Here is a 16,522-nt window from a genome sequence, read left to right as displayed (position 1 = left end):
ACTTTTGGGTGAGCGCAATTGGCCATGGAGGGGGACCGCTTCTCTTGGAGCCCCTACTCCCCAGCCAGTTCTCAGGGAAAGCACCAGCGCTCTCACCTGTCCCCCCTCCTTCCCGCCCCCCCCAGGAACGTTGGCTGTGAGAGGGTACACCAGCGCTCTCAGATGTGCACCCCCTACATATCACCACTGGGAGAAGCTGAGGCAATTGGGGTTCTTCAGTCTGTAGAAGAGAAGACTGGGAGGGGATTTAACAGAAGCCTTCAACTACCTGAAGGGCTGTTCCAAAGAGGATGGAGCTGGAGTGTTCTCAGTGGTGGCAGATGACAGAACAAGAAGCAATGGTCTCAAGTTGCAGCAAGGAAAGTTTAGGTTAGATATTAGGAAAATCTTTCTCACTAGAAGGATAGTGAAGCACTGGAACAGCTTACTCAGAGAAGTTTTAGAATCTCCATCCTTGGAGGTTTTTAAGACCCAGGGTAGATAAAGCCTTGGTTGGGATGATCTAGTTGGGGATGGTCCTCCTTTGAGCAGGGGGTTGGACCAGATGACCTCCTGAGGTCCCTTCCAACCCTAATTTTCTATGATCCTGTGATAATAACTGACCAACTAAATCTAAACCAGTGGTTTTAAACAAATGGAACATCGTTGATCTTCAACATTTCTCACAAAACAGCAGGCACCATTATTATCACATTTTTAATTAAAAAAAATTTGTAAAGACCTGTAGAAGCTGCATGAACTAACTACACAACACTCACCAGAGCCTCACGCATCACAGCTCTGGAACCACTGACCTAGACTTTTAGAAGTCCACTTCACCTCTGCACTGCCATCTCACATGGGGGGGTGCTTCATGGAAAGCTTCCACTGTAAAGAAACTGAACTATAAGCCTTGACTGCACCAGAGTTTCATCTACCAGCACAATTGCTCCAATGAAAATCCAGTTTCTGGGCCAGGTCCAGCAGAAGACTTCCAGCATAGCCCCATTGATATCAGTGGAGCAAGGCATATGCTTAACCTTATGCGTGTACTTAATTTCTCTGCTGGATTCTGGCCAGACTGCTCAGCACTTTGCAGGAACAAGGTCAGTAAATTGCCTTTCGCAGAGGCCACAAAATCACCCATCAGATGATAACAAACATCCAGTCCCTTCTGCCCTGCTTCTAGAAAAGCTGCATCTCAAACAACCCCTGAGCCTAGCCAGTCACCCTGCAAACTCCTTTTTGCTTAGTAGGAGGGAGAAACCCCATAAGTAGATGGTTGGAAAGTCTGTTCTGCAGAAGGAGAATGGCCACCTCCTTCACTGTGAAAATGCACGTTTGTATGTACTCTTTTCAGTCAATTTTTAAATATGGTGCCTGAGATTCATAGATTCATAGATGTTAGGGGCTGGAAGGGACCTTATAAGATCATCGGGTCTAGCCCCCCTGCGCTTGGGCAGGAAAGACTGCTGGGGTCAAATGATGTTTTTGTTCTAGTCTGGAATGAAAAGTCAAAGATTTTTAAATTTCTCAGAGAATAAAAATTCCCAAATATTCTGATTATGGATCAGTTAAGACATTTTTGCCAATGTCACACCTCTGAGTTGATGATGAAACTGATATATGTTTTAAAATATTGTAATATTTTAATTTCATTTTAAATGTATCAGGTTAAAACAATATTTCAATGTTTAGCTGAAATAGTTGTGTTTCCACAAGACACTTCAGTTCTGGCAAGACTGTTTTTTTGTGGGGGAAGGGGCTTATCAGAAAACAGTCATCACATTTCTTTGGACAGTCCTGCTTTTGGGTATTAAAACTCCCATCAACCCCCCTTGGGCCCTCCCAAGAATTAAGCTCTAGTTCTGTGTGTTAGGCTCAAGATGTACCTTAACAATGTGTTTAGTGATGTAGCATCACATCCCCCTAGCCAGTTGCCACAATTCCATGGCTTGGTAACCTGATATTAGGTAAGAATGATTGAAAGAGATGCCACAAAACTCCATCTCAGTCAGGAATTAATACCTCTCTTTGTGAACATTTTAATGGTATATTCAAAGCATGCTGTTGATCTGGGTTTCCTACTGCAATATCCTGCTTGGACTGGGAAGAGATATGAAGATATCTTTTGGGGGAAGCCCTCTTAACCTAGCAGTACAACTGCCCAGAGCCTCCTTAAGAGAAAAAGAAGGGGTGGGGAGATTCATACTAGCTGGCTTTAATAACACCGCCTCCTTGTTATTTCATCTTCCTTACAAGGCTAAAGCTAGAAGCTTTCCTCTGTCTGCCTCAGTCTTTTAAAAGCGGCAGAGCAAGTGCTGGGATCACGCTGCTGGAGCACAAATAGGATTTGGAAGGATGGGGAGAGAGTAACTGATTAGAGCCTCTTGGAGCGCAGTGCAGAGCAGGCAGATGCTCTTTAGCTCCAGCAGAGGATGGGAGTGGAAAATCAATATGCTCTATAAATCCTACAGCCAGGTGTCCTTTTGATCTGAACCTTCCAAAGAACCGAGAGAAACACGTGAAACCAGCCAAAAATCATCGAGGAGAAAAATGCAGCACGACGGGTAAATATCTCCTTCACTGGGAAAACGTAAACATTTGAGATTTTTCTTTTAGCTCAGTTTTTAAATATGGGTGCCAGAAATGAGAATCTCAGATCTGTTCATACATGCATTACTGAAAAGCTTTGGTCTGACTTTTTCCAGGCATGTTAATCACCTGCAACTCCTGTTAAAGTAACCTAGCTTTTTTTCTCCATGCTCCTATAAATGAATTTAGGAGCCTCATTTTAGGTACACATGCTTGAAAACTTTAGCCTCTGCTTCTCCATTTCATTAGCACAGTTTCAGGTGGAAGGCTTTGGAAAAGCAGCTGGTACAGTGCTTTCTTAAAGCAAAAAGCTACATAAACAAAAACCAAACTGAGAATTGAGTTGAGCTAAACAAGAAGCTGTTGTCTGAGAGGAAGGGCTGGTGGGACATTGAAACACTAATGCAGCATTGTATTTGCAGTATGTTGATGTCCTTCCTTCAAAAAGATCCGTACCCTGCTCAGCTGCAATTTTTATCTGTGCCAGAATGTGGGACTCTTGCTTTGTCTAGTTAATTTAATTGAAACAAGCTGTAACCAGTCTAAATATTCTACACAGGCTAAAAATTGTTTCCAGATTTTGTTTCTTTCTCTGAAATATAATACCATTACTGCTGATTCTTAAAGGGGAAAACCAAAACACCTTTTAGCTCAAGTCTTCTCATCCTCAGTTGGGCAGAACTCCCTTTGTAGACAATGGGAGTGTGATTGCAGGATTTGGCCAGTTGTCTATAAGTTTCAATGGATTTGATCCTCAGCTGGTATAAATCAGTGTAGTGTCACTGAAATCAATGGCATTGTGGTGCAGATCACCTGGAGTTCTGGCTCCTATTCTTTTTCTTTCCCTGTGAGCTAGTCAACTCACACATTCTCTTTTTCACCAGGTAAAGCAGAAGAAGGCTCATTCAAGAATCCCCGCTGGGAGCTGTGGCAAATCATGAACCCAATGGGTTATTTTTCTTATAAATGACAGCAGCAGATTCTCATCAGCGGCATTGGAGCAGATTTCCAACAGGAGCACCCTGAAACCTTGGATTCCATTGTCAGAAATGGAGGTGCTACGCCGCTCCTCAGTCTTTGCTGCGGAGGTGATGGAGGTCTTTGACCGATCTCCCACTGACAAGGAGCTGGTGTCCCAGGCCAAGGTGCTCTGTAGAGACTACATACATTCCAGGCTGATTCGGGTTGGCATTGGCTGGAGCAAACCTGAGTACAGTGCACCTTTCCCTGGTGGCAAGCTGGCAGAGGTGTCCAGTATACTTCTGCGCCTAGGTGGGTACAGCTGTGGGTGGTGTGTTCCATGTGGAGCACTCCTGACTAGAGCAGGAAGAGGCAAAAGGGAGGGTGGCTCCTGGCTGCCTAGAGGTTCTTCATAGAGCCAAGACCTTCCTCTCTCTAAAGAGTGAGGCGTTGCATGCTTTCTGTAGCAAGAGCGTCCAGATTTATTCCCCTGCACTTCCCCAAGCTACTCCAGGACTTGTGCCTGGAGGAGCTAGAAACTTTTGGAGCTAAAAGAGAGTCCAGCAACTCTCAAGAGCCTATTTAATCCCAAAAACCAAAAGCAACTGAAGGCTTGCTCCTGAAGTTAAAACTGATTTTCAGTTGGGGCTGGGTCAGGCTCTGAGCCTTTTGGATCATTCAACCTGTAGCCTCCCCAGATGGGTATCCCAGTGGAGCTTTCAGTCTTTTCTGCACAGAGTGACTTGTCTCAGCAACCCTGACAACTGAGGCTGCTGTTCAGGAAGAATTCTGCTAGTTGTGAACTTGGGCTGCTTCAGGTGCTCATGCTGGCTGCTGATAGCAGACTTGTAAGGACACTTAGTTGTGGGGGTTGCCACTTGGTCCACATGAATTTGAGATATTTATAATGGCTGCATTTCAGTAACAGAGCATTACAGTTAATCTGCTGCCATCTGCCTTAGATCATCTGAATCATTCAGTTGGAGATGAGTCTTCTCTCTTGTTTTTTGTCACTGGGGTAACCGTTAACTCCTTCTGGCCCCAACATAGGGATGTAGTTGAGTCATTGGTCCAGGGACCTTTGCTTAAACTGGCTGGGCAAGAGAAAAATGATATGAACAGCAACATGCAGTAGCACAAGCTGCAACTGTGTGGTGGTGACAGCTAGGTTGTATTAAAAGTGCCCAACAATACACTGCAGGCGAAGTCAACTTAACACCAGGATGTGTGCTAGGAACTGGGGTGGGATGTTTGGGTGATATAACTGGAGGCTGCTGGCCAGCAGTGACTACCGTGTGCCCCCACCCAGGGCGCTTGCTACAGAGAGAAGAGATATACAATGCCCTGGCGAGTGGTGTTGGACCAGATACTGCGTGGCAAGAATCCACCAGCTGGTTTTCTCTTAAACCTGATGCACATCTGAGTGCCTACAGCTGCCTTTGCTGCATGACATATTATTTATCCAGTTAGGATTTAGCCTTTGTTGTGTTAAAGTCAGTCCAGTTACCAGTTGTCTGAGGGAAGTTTTAAACTCATCTGATGGGACAAATCCTTAGCTGGTTTGGACCCATTGTCAATGGACATAGTCTGAGATCACTGTGGCATTGGACTGGTGTTTCTCCTGAGGACTGGAGCCAGCCTGCCTAGCTCCCTCCTTTCTTTGTTTCTTACTTTCCTCTTTCTGTATCTTGGGTAATCCTTTTTTTTAGGAGCAGAAATTTTCCCTTCAGATTAATTTTTCATTGTTTTGTTTAATTTTTCTCTAAATTCTCTTTATCTCCAAATGTTTTATTCTCTCTTTCCTGATCTGGCTTCTAACTTCTTTTGCTTTCAGCATCTTTTCTTTCCTCGCTGTGTTCCTGTCTCTCTTTCCACTCCCTCCCACGTTTTCTGGCCTTTTTTCTCCCCCACCTGAATGGGTGAGGTAGAATCAAGTTGTTTTTCTTTCACATGTGGGTGGTCAAAAGTGTGTTGGAGGGTGAGCAGGTGACAGAGTGACTGTGAAGGCATCTCCTGGATGACTGTCCTGTTACTTACTCATGTTGAGATGGAAGGATTTGGCTTATAGTCAATAGTATCTTGGCTTTTCTTATAAGCAAACCTGCTTGGAACAGAACCTCATGTAAGAGCTGCAAGGGGAAAGTATCCTTCCTCTTAGGCTACAAAGTCACTTCCTGTCCATTTGCTTATCATCTCAGCACATGGCCCTTTGCATTCCTTCTCCTCTTCTAACCAACCCACTTTAAAGTATTGAACCACTGCTGTTTCCATACCAGCTGGTGCAACAAACCAAACAACCTCTTGCCCCAGCTGTGGGAAGCCTGTGAAAGGGAAGAATTGCAGCCTTCCTGCTCTTGGTTATGTGTCAAAGCAGTCACTGGTGTGGTGAGCAAGCTGGGGGATTAGGCATGCTATGAAGAAAGAGAAAGTGAAAACAACAGCATGGTTGCCCAAAAGCCACAACCCAACCTGCCACCTGTGTCTGCTGCAGCAGCTGCCCAGACTGCATTAGCCTTGCCAACCACAGCTGTGGCACAGATTCACAGGTGGTAAAATCCCGCAGCTGTCAGGGGACCATCTGAAGGGGAGACCAGCATTAGCAGTGGTGCTTATGTTGAGGTCCCTTTGGGGCCAGGTCTCCTTAGGATCAAATAGCATTATGCCATTGATGTCACAGCAGATTTGTTTTCACCAGGTGAGGCCCAGTGAAGCTTTCCCCAATAAACCCAATGCTTCCAGCACCCTGAGTACTGCAACTCACCTGGCTTCTGTTGGCCAACAGAAGGTAGCAGCTGATGTGTCCTTTGTACAGGAAGCTTCTTGGGGACCAGCCCATGGAATGAAATTAAGTTTTTACACCTAAATATCCTTTCCTGGTTCCCCTGCTTCCATATGCTATAGTTTCCATAAGCTGTTTGTAGGCACCTTTATACTCATGGACAGCTCCTGTAAAGCTTACAGAGGATACTTTAGGAAACTGGCTAAGATGGGTCCCCACATAGACTCTACTGGATGCAATACTGCAGATGCTCTTCATGCTCTACATCAGAAAAATTAGTGCCCTTCCAAATTATTCCAGACTAGAGTCCACATAGGGAATGGTTCAGTTCTGTTTCTCCAGGCTTTTCATCTTGCCTGGCATGAGCAGGGGAATGAGAAGTCTGTTGCTTTGCAAAAGAAGAGTATCTTTAGGTACCTGAACCCATTTGATATATCAGAGCTCACTTGTATCTGTAGATTTAGGTGCAGAGGATCCCTCCATGTGAAGGCTAAGGATCAGCACTTGCTCTTCTTAGCTCTGTGAGGGTGTTATATGGGGGCTGGCATCTGTATTAGAGAAGAAAGCAGGAAGCAGCAGTTATGTGTTCCTCCTCCAAGCTCCTTGAATTGCAAAGAATGGGGTGACCAGATACGCAGTCCCAGTTCCTTCTCCACACCTTACAGTCCCCTTAGAGGGGCTCCTGGCTTAGCTTTTGGTTGCACTGCCAGGGAGAGGGTGCCTGGGTGTGAGCTGGTACTTCTCAGGGATCCAGACAGATCCTGGGAAATGTTCTGATGTTTGGGATTCCTGTTGCTCTGTAATTTTAATGGTGTAGGCTCTAATGCTAGTGTGGTCCTTGCAGTTCTGTTAAAATAAGCTCCTGTATTCAGAAAACTTGTTAGGAAAAAAACAAAGGTCAGATTCCAATCTGTTACGCCCATGTGCATATACACGCAACTGAGCCAAATCTAAATTAAAGGGACATAGTCAGTTTTGGCTCCCAAATGGGTAGGCAATGTCCCCACATCATCCCACTAGCAAGTGTTCCTGTCCAGGCAAGTCATTCCCAAGCCAATCCTCCTAAATGCAAATCTCCAGCAGTACAACATGTAACTGTATCTTGTACTTCAGGCCAGCTGGCCCATGCATTGACTGTGGTAGCAGGGAGCAGTGTTTCATTTCAAAAGCCTATTTTAAAGAAACATTACTCTATGTGGAACAATTTCTGTGCCTCACTAAGCTGGGCAATGTTGTGCTGAGGGGGGAGTGGATGGCTCTGCAATTAGTGATAGTACATAGGCTTTCTTTTCTTGGTGACCAGTGCAAACCCATCCCTGTTCAGTAACTAGAGCAGAGGAAATTAAGGCAAGACTTGTCTCATGCTCAGCTTCACTAGTGACTGTGCATCACAATCATATGTCCTTTCTGCCTCAGTTTACCTAGGACTTTCAGGCACATATAGCTAATATTCTAAAGCACTTTGGGACTCTCAGAAGAAAGGTGCAAAAAAACAGCTATCAGAAGCCACAAACTATATGGTAGCAGGAGGCAGAGCAGAGTGGTACCTTATAGACTAACTAATTCAGTGAGGCATAAACTTTCATAAACAACAGCTTAGGTAGCATCTGACAAAGTAAGCTGTTGGTTATAAAAGCTTATGCCTCTCTGAATTAGTCTATAGGGTGCCACCCTGCCTTGACTTCTGTCTGACTTCAGACTGATGCAGCTAACCACCTCTCTTGGTATATGGTAGCAGTTAGTTTCTGAGGGGGAGTGAAACATAGTAAGCTGTGTTAGCGTGCTGTAAAGCAGAAGGCAGGGTAGATTTGCACTTCATAGACTAACCAAATTAGAAATATATATAGGATAAGCTTTTGTGAGCTGGAGCTCTTCTTCATCAGGTGCTGTGAAAAGACTTGCAGAAAGGGCAGTGAGCTGACCTTCTAAGCTACATCAGAAAACCACATCGTACAAGGCATTAGTAAACACCATCAGAATCAACCTGGCCACCAAATGGTACGGCTATGCAAAATTTCACCCGGTGTTTTGTTTCAAAGCTATTTTGATGCGTTTCGAGCTTGAAACAATTAAATCAAAATGAAACAAAAGCCTTCAAAACAGCTTCGAAATGAAACAAGGGTACTTGAAATGTTTCAAAAGTTTTGAAACATTTCAAGTTTCAAAGCCAGGCTTACTTGGCTGCAGCGCCAGTCTCATCTGGCAGTACCAGCCTCCTGTCATCTGGCAGGAAGATCGGGGGTTCGCCCACACTCCCGGGAGGGCTGCAGGGGCTGTGTCCCCGATCTGCCTCCCAGATCACAGGAGGCTGGTACTGCCAGCTGGGGCCAGAGGCAGCGCTGAATTTCTCAGTGCTGGCTGTGGAATAGTTTACGGGCGAAACGTTGAAACAGCATCGAAGCAGAACGGTGCTGTTTTGCACAGCCCTACCAAAGGGTGGTGGAGAATAAATATGCAAATCCTAGACATGAGTAAGTCATTTACATGTTACATATTTAATTACAAATTGGCTTAAACTGAAATTAACTTAAATCAGTGCAAGCCAGTGTGCCTACTCTTAATCTGATTTACAGCTGCTTTATATTTTATTTTAAATGTTTCCTTACCAAATTAGGCTTAATCAGTATAAAGGTTTAAATTGGATTAAGGATGTGAAGAAACAAAGAACCATGCTGCTTCGAACTGGAGGGGAGGATCTTACTGATCATGAGTGCATGTTAGCCGACCTGTTGAAACTGTTCTGTCTGTCTGCTCTTATGCTGCAGTAATTGAAGCCAAGCCTCAGTGACTTACTCCTTAAAGCAGTGGTTCTCAACCTGTTTTAGACTTAAGGCAGGCCACCACAAATTGGCAGAATTTAGCAGCACTCCAGTAAAAAAAACTAATAAAAATGTCATATGAACATTATAGAGATACACAAAGCTCTTGGTTGAGAGCTCTTTTATTAGACCAACTAAAGAGTGGCCAAAAGAATTATTTATTTGTAAGCTTTGGGGTGCACACACCCTTCATTAGGCTGAGGAGAATTGAAAGATTGTAAAAGTTCTTCTAGGTAGAAAATAAACTTCATTTTACACAAGGGAGATAGAAGCTGGAAGTGTATTCCTCTGGCAATCTGAGAGTCCTTTTGTGAGAGTATTGCTCTGTGATGTGCAGATTAGATATTAACATTATAATATAAACATATTCTCTATTAATGTGCTGTTAATCGATGCTTATATTATATTCCCTTATAATATGAAATGTAATGTAAGTGTCACCCCTTCAGGCTGCTTTCCCTGGCTCTGCCTGGCCCTGTACATGCCAGTTCCCAGTGAGGCACCTGGATTCCCTACACATGGGCCCAGGTCACCACTGGGGAACAGAAACTAGTGGGCCAGTTTCTGGCCTTATTTTTCCCAGGGCAATCCCCACTGAACTCCAGCCTTGGGACCAAAATGGACAGAGCCCAGGAGAAGGTGACAGGCCACATGCACATGTGTTGAGGGGGTTGGAAGGGTGGGAGAGGGGGCAAAGGAACACATGAGGTTTGGAGGGAGGAGGGTGACCCCTCTCTGCCTCCAGTCTGTACCTGAGGGGGCAAGTGCAGCTCCTGCTGCCATGGCTGTTCCTGTGAGAATTCATACATCAGGATCCAGTGTCACCTGCCTGCACAGCCCCTCCCACCAGCCTGGGGAGCCTGCAAAGAGCTGGGAGTAGATCTGAATCCACCTGCGGCAGACCATGCTGCTCAAAGCAACCAGTGCAGGGGTTGCTGGAGGGTGGAAGTGGAAAGCCATGGGTGCCCCTTGTCTGTGGGACCCCAGACCAGGCAGGAGGAAGAGCTTACCTCCTCAAACAGGGGTCTGTAGCACCTCTGAGGAGGGTCTCACAGCACATCAGTTGAGAGTCACTGCCTTAATGAACCAGGTCATAAATTATTGCACTTTTACTTTTGATGGGATAGAGTAGAAAGACAAAAGTGACCGTGCATTAGCTGAAACAGGGTGAGTCCGGCTCACTCCTTGCAGTTGGTATGATTGTTTCCTGTCCTAGAGTATCCAGGCTGCCTTGCACTACTTTAAAATTGAAATCTCATTGAGGAGGTCTCTGAATGTAGCTACAGCAGAAGTGGGCAAAATGTGGCCTGCGAGCTGGATGTGGCCTGCCAGGCCATTCTATCTGGCCCGCGGGGCCCCTAAAATTTTTAGAAAATTAATATTTATCGGCCCCTGGCTGCCTGTCATGCAGCCCTCAGTTGCTTGCCAAAACTCAGTAAGCGGCCCTCCGCCCAAAATAATTGCCTGCCTCCTGTGCTGCAGCCTGGGAAGTGGCCTTTCCAGCTTTCAGCTGGGGCTCCGTAAAGAAACTTGCAAAGCTGCTGTACTGGTTCTTTCACAATTTCTGGTAAGGGAAGGAGGAGAAACACCAAAACTAATCTCACCGCTCAAGCTTGCAAAGTCAGTAATTGCAGTTGAGCATGGGGAGAGAATCCTGCCACAGAATACTGCCCTGATGGAGAGGCAGGTTGCCTAACAGGTAGGGAATTGCATTGGGTGGAAGAAGGCCTGGATTCTGTCTCCAATTGTACCACTGGCCTACTGGACTGAGGTACTTCATCTCTCCATGCCCCCATTTCCTTTGCCTGTCTTCTCTGCTTAGGTCTTCATGGTAGAGAATGCCTTATGACGTGGGTACTACCCCTAGCGCAGTGGGCCCTGATCTCAGTTAGGACTTGTAAGGCCCTGCTGTAATAAAATGAATGTGTAATAATAACAGTGCTGTGCCAAATGCTTATCTCTCCCCCTCCCCCACCACCCCATCCATGACTTTCAGTTTGCCCAGGGGGAAGCCGTTACTTGCGTGTGTGGATAAGCTTGTGTATTCTTTGTGATAGGAGAACAGCTATCAATATTGTATGTACCAGTTCCCTCTTATCAGTTTCAGCCATGCATTTTCAAGGTTTCCTCTTTTAATCAGATTGCATGGAACAATTAAATCCTTTGAGGGGTCGGGATGCTTTATTTGTTGAATTCTGAGAAGCTGGGGTTTGCCTGCTTCAGGATCTTAAAACTGTCAGTGGCTGTAGGCATAGGTTAAGATTTAGTAGCTAATAACCCTTTCATGACATGAGCCCTTAGTTTGACTGGGTGAAATCCTGCTTCTCAGGTCCCATTGTAACCATAAAGCCAGTTATGAGGAGGATCTGTTCCTGGTATTCTTTCCCCAAGGCACATTTGTATTGCAGTTCTGCCCTGCAGTGTAGACAGGACTTGAATGTGTTCTAGCTGCTCTTCCCGCCACACCCACTACAAAAGATGTTTGAGCAACGTGGGAAGCTGAGTACAGTAACTCCCATGCAGCTCCCAAGCCTGAAACCAGGTTGGTAACATGGTGGAGACAATTTATGTTGAGGAAGAGTCCCACAACACAGTTTCTCATACTGAAGGTAGAGCCGTGATGCCAGTATCTAAGCCTGCTGCTTTAGCCTAGTAAGAGGAACTTTTATCCTGGCATTGTCTTCACCTTGGTCATTGTGCTGACACGTGCCTGAGAACTCCACCAAGCTGGGTGAGAGACCTGCCTGGAGCCTCAAGCTTATGTTTCAGCACATTCAGAAGACTCCTTGCTTAAGAGCTGGGTAGGCAGATGAGGAAACCATGTAGCTGTCTGAAGAATGCAGAGTGCTCCAGACCTTGCTCTGTGCCCATATTACCATAAGATAGCTGAATATGACAGTCTCTTTACTTGGTTACTTAATGTTTCTTAGCTCCAGGCAGATTCTTGGCTTTCATCATAATTGAACGCCATTGAGTCCGTTTCCTGCTAAGGCATTTTTGTTTGGTAGAAGCTGCATGGGGTGCTGAAAAAGGGTGTGGGCTGTGTGAGCTAAGCTAAAAGGAAGCATCTTACTTTGTTTTATGGATATCAGGATCTTATTTCTCTGAGCATCTCCCAGAATGTCTTCGCAGCCTGGCTAACTGGTTGGTCCAAGGGCTCCACTTACTCATGTAAGTGCAGTCCTTGGTCAGGTTAGCTAGGCTAAGGAGTGTAGCTGGGGGTTAGTGGTGTAAGCAGAGGGTTTGGTGCCTCCAGAGATCAAGTCCAAGCCCTGACATAGCCCCCCTCTGTGGTCATGGGAAATGCCACTCCAGAGCCCAGTTCACCATTGCTCAGTGGCCCCTCTGGAAAAGAGCTGACACAGATTTAAGCCTGATGAAAGCCACTAGCACAGGGGGCCTCTCCACTAAGTGCATTCCTGCTTTGGCTGACATTGCACCCGGTGCTCTGTGGGGGAACATGCAGTGTCTGAGGTGGGTTGGGACTATTAAGGGCAGGAGAAGGTATAGCTGAGGCATTCCCAGCTGCACATAGGAGCTGTCCTAACACTTGCAGTGGCCAAGTGGCACCAGAAATGTGGCAGTTACATGAGTCTGTACTCATACAGCCTTCCTTTGTACTCTGCATTGACCTCAAGCATTAGGGCAGGGCTTGCTTCTCTCCTGGTGCTTCCATTCTTCTCTGGCTTGTAGAATGAGGGACAAAAATAGCTGTTCCCCGAGGACTGTGGCTGGGTTAGCCAAGCCTTCAGCCTCATCGGTGCTGCAAGGTTTTGCTGGCATAACTCCTGTTCCGACAGCAAAACTCTTGAATATGTGCACTACCAAAGCACCTCTGTGGCTGCAGAGCCCTCTCTTCTGCCAGCAGTTACCCCTCTTTGCTGAGCGGGGTATAGCTTCTGTCACCAGCCAGCAGCTGGCAGAAAGCATGTGTCGATGCTTCTTCACCTTCTGCTGGTTGCTGTGGTCCCTTCTGCAGGTAGCATCTTCCCAGGGTACACTTTGTTCTCCAGCTGCCAAACTGAGAATATACACGTGCTTTGAGGGGAGGGGGTGGGGGGCTAGGGGTGACAGCTGCTGTCTGCTGCCAGAACAAGGTTGGGGTATAGACTAGAACTTATAGTCCCTTTTCAAAGGGCTCTTTTGGTGGCCCTTGAGGGGACAAGAAAAACAGTGCTCTCTCTGTCTTGACTTCTGATCCCTTTCTAGGGGATGAGCTGGAACACATCCGACCAAACCTTTACCGCAATATCGCCCGTCAGCTGAACATCTCGCTGCACTCAGAGACTGTGGTGACTGACGCTTTCCTGGCAGTGGCTGCTCAGATCTTCACAGCAGGTACTGTGCCAAGCAGATGCATGCTCAGGGTGGAGGGAGGAGCCGGACAAGGGAAGACATGTTTCAGTAATCGCTCGAGGGTGGGGCCTGTTTAGCAGGAGCCCAGCTCCAGGCAGCTTGGCAGCATGTGCTGCACTAATGTTTTAAAAGGAGCTCCTGCACACTGCCTTTATATTGCATGCCATTGGCAGGGAAGTGCCCCATTGTCTTGGTGGGATCTCACACATTCCACAAGGCATCTTCCCTCTGTCTGTTCCCAGCCAGCATTGCCTCATCGTGCAAGGAGTTGCTCTCATTCCAGGCTAACCACTGGCAGCTGCAGCATCTTTATTCTGTGGGAGTCTCCCTCATTCCAGCCTATTCTCCGGACATTAGGAGCCAGACATAGCTCATCACGGGGGAGCTTCTCCTGGATTCCCTTCTCCCAGCTGTAGCCAATATTGCCTCACTGCAGGGGAACCTCCTCCCTTCCAGCCTCCCCTGATTTTCTTAGCAGCCTGAACTGTTCCACCAGACAAGAGCTTCACTTACTCCAGAGGTCAGTTGCACTAGAAGGTTCATTAAGAATCACAGAATTGTAGAAAAGCAGGGCTGGAAGGCACCTCTAGAGGTCATCTAGTCCAGCCCCCATGCCCCAAGAGACAGGATCACTCTTATCTGACACATCCTACACAGATCCATTATCTAACCTCGTAGTAAAACTGACACAGCTGCAAGGCATAACACCATAAGTTGCCACAGGGGGACAACAGTGGCCAAATGCATTGGTGTCTGGAGCCTTCTGGCTGGCCAGAGGTGATCAGTCCTTTTATTCTGGATAGGGTGGTGAGTCTCAGTATAGTGACAGAAATGCAGCTATAGTTCATACTAGATTTCTTCAAGAGAGCCTTGGTCCCTTGTGAAAGCATCCTGTTTTGAACCAGTTCCTCTTTCTGTGGTAGTAAACATTGTCTGATGGTGAGGAAAAAATCAACAAGGCTTCCTGTCTACTCTCTTTCCAGGCAGTCAAAGGGTGCAAAAGCCCTGACAGTACTTGTTAGGCTTTTTGGAATGCCTTGTTGCACTGCAGATAAAACGGGCAAAAGACGTAAGAAACTGGAAATGTTGCTGGCAGGAGGGTCTGGAGCAAAGCAGACCTGACATGCAACTAACCCTCAGCAGAGCTGCTCAGAAAGGTTATACAGAAGAGGCTTTTGCATGCAAGGTGGAACAGATTGCTATTTTCCCTGACCTCTGTCACACTTTATCTTGAGCTGTGGGTGCTGTGGGGATGCTCAGGAGGAGACACAGAGCCCAAAGTTTTCTAGGATTCCTTCCTTGCATTACTCCAGAAGTTTTCCCTTGCCTCCACTAATGCATGTCTGGACTTGAGACCTGATGCATGCCATGAAGCTGAACACATTATGTTCAGCACTGGACAAGAAAGGAGATCTGTTTGCCAGAGACTGCTTTGAGCTGAACCAAAAGAGCTGCAGAGCCCTTGTGTAGGTTACCACTGCTCAGGAAAATCAGAGCTACTTATAAAATAGATGAAGTGGACTGCAAGGATGGCATTGGAAACCTAGGAATACTAGAGGTGCCCACAATAGAGGGAGACATCCCTGTGACGTGCAGAACAACTGGGCTGGAAAGATGACTGGGCTCTAATTACTAGGGCTGAATATCAGTATGAATTCACTTGGGCAGCACTCATGTGCCTGTTTTGTGTTTGAGCTGAGCTTTCCTTGTTGAGAGGGTTACAGAATGCAGGCTCGAGTATTTGCAGTGGAAGTTGGTATTTTATTTAGGGCCTTGTTACATGTACTTTGAGCCACACAAATGTTGATCTGTGTTAGTGCTAGCTTGGAGTTTGGAGCAGTCACACCTAGCAGGCTAGAAACCTTCTCTGATTGTCCTCCACCTGTACAGTTGCGATTTGACATTAGAGGAGTGGTGAGCAGGGAGGTCCCTTCCAGCCCTACTTCTCTATGTCCCTCGCTGGCCCACAGCAGCAGCGTTCTAGACTGTGGGGAGGGGAGGGAGGCAGTGGGGTCACTCGAGAACAAAGCTGATGGACTTGGCAGGGGGCTGCATAGACAGGTTGCTGCCGGCCTGGCTCCCAGCACGCACGTGCTCTGGGCTCTCTGTCACACATGTCCAGGCACATCTCCTGCCCAAAAGCATCCTTCAGACTATTCCCAGTACCCAGGCAACTTCAGCCTGAGGGGGGCTTAGGTGCTCCCCTGCCTATCCCTACCCATCCCTCCCCACAGCTCTGCCTCACATCCACCCTGCTCCCCTACCCCTCCTTGGTGTCCCTGGGCCCAGCAGGGACAGCCAAGCAGTACATGGGGCAAATGGATAGACACCCCCAGGCTTTGGGGCTAGGGGAGTCCCAGGCAGTGGTTCTGGAAAGCCGGCAGCAACAGTAGAGGCAGCAGCAGTGGGCACAGGGCCGGGGGCTGTGACACCTGGTGCATTCAGCTCCCCACCAAGTTGGCTTCACTCTGCAGCTGGGAACAGAGTCCATCTGCAGCCAGCTCCTGAGTCTACATGAGCAGCAGCAGAGTCCCATGCACATAGCCCAGATCCACCCACAGCCACCCTGCTCTGGGGCAGTGACTTCCCTAGCAGCAGGATGCCCCCAACCATGCAGAAGCTGCCACCAGCTCTTGTTGCACTGCATGTAGATCAGGTGTGTGAGACAGAGCACTGCTGGAGCCTCAGGGCTGGAGCTCAGGGCTTGCTGGAGCCTGAACAGGTCTGGAGGCTCTCTGGGGCTGGCCATGCTCTACTTTGCTCCCCAGAGGTTGGGCGGGTGGGGGACCTGAGGTCCAGCAGTGGCCACCATCCCAGGCAAGCTCTGTGCTGGTGGGGAAAGGTGCCCCAGCCCGTTGTTCCTGGAGTGGGGAGGCTGGAGGCTGGGCGATATGGCCATGGGCGATGACCTGGTGAGGGGGCTGCGGGTGCTTGACTCCCTGGGCGACAGTGACCACTGCCTGCTAGAATTCACCATTCAGCGCAAGGTGGCAAAGGCAAGCAGTCAGGTGGTGGCCCTAGATTTTAGGAGGGC

The 16,522-nt window shown here is 47.4% G+C and overlaps 1 protein-coding gene across 1 annotated transcript in view; it reads left to right on the top strand.

Moving 5' to 3' along the window:
- The first annotated feature begins 1,639 nt into the window (after positions 1–1,639).
- BOK (BOK, BCL2 family apoptosis regulator) overlaps positions 1,640–16,522 on the top strand; it is a 29,537-nt gene continuing 14,654 nt past the window's right edge. Inside the window, exons 1-3 of the mRNA XM_019513341.1 lie at positions 1,640–2,549; positions 3,459–3,846; positions 13,342–13,470. Coding sequence (XP_019368886.1) covers positions 3,624–3,846; positions 13,342–13,470 — 352 coding nt within the window. The 5' untranslated portion in view covers positions 1,640–2,549; positions 3,459–3,623. The remainder of the gene's footprint in view (positions 2,550–3,458; positions 3,847–13,341; positions 13,471–16,522) is intronic.

The sequence above is a fragment of the Gavialis gangeticus genome, unplaced genomic scaffold, assembly GCF_001723915.1.
Source record: "Gavialis gangeticus isolate Ggan-Ray unplaced genomic scaffold, GavGan_comp1, whole genome shotgun sequence".
NCBI lineage: Eukaryota > Metazoa > Chordata > Crocodylia > Gavialidae > Gavialis > Gavialis gangeticus.
Note: the sequence above shows the minus strand (reverse complement) of the source record. Positions and strands in the feature narration are given on the sequence as shown.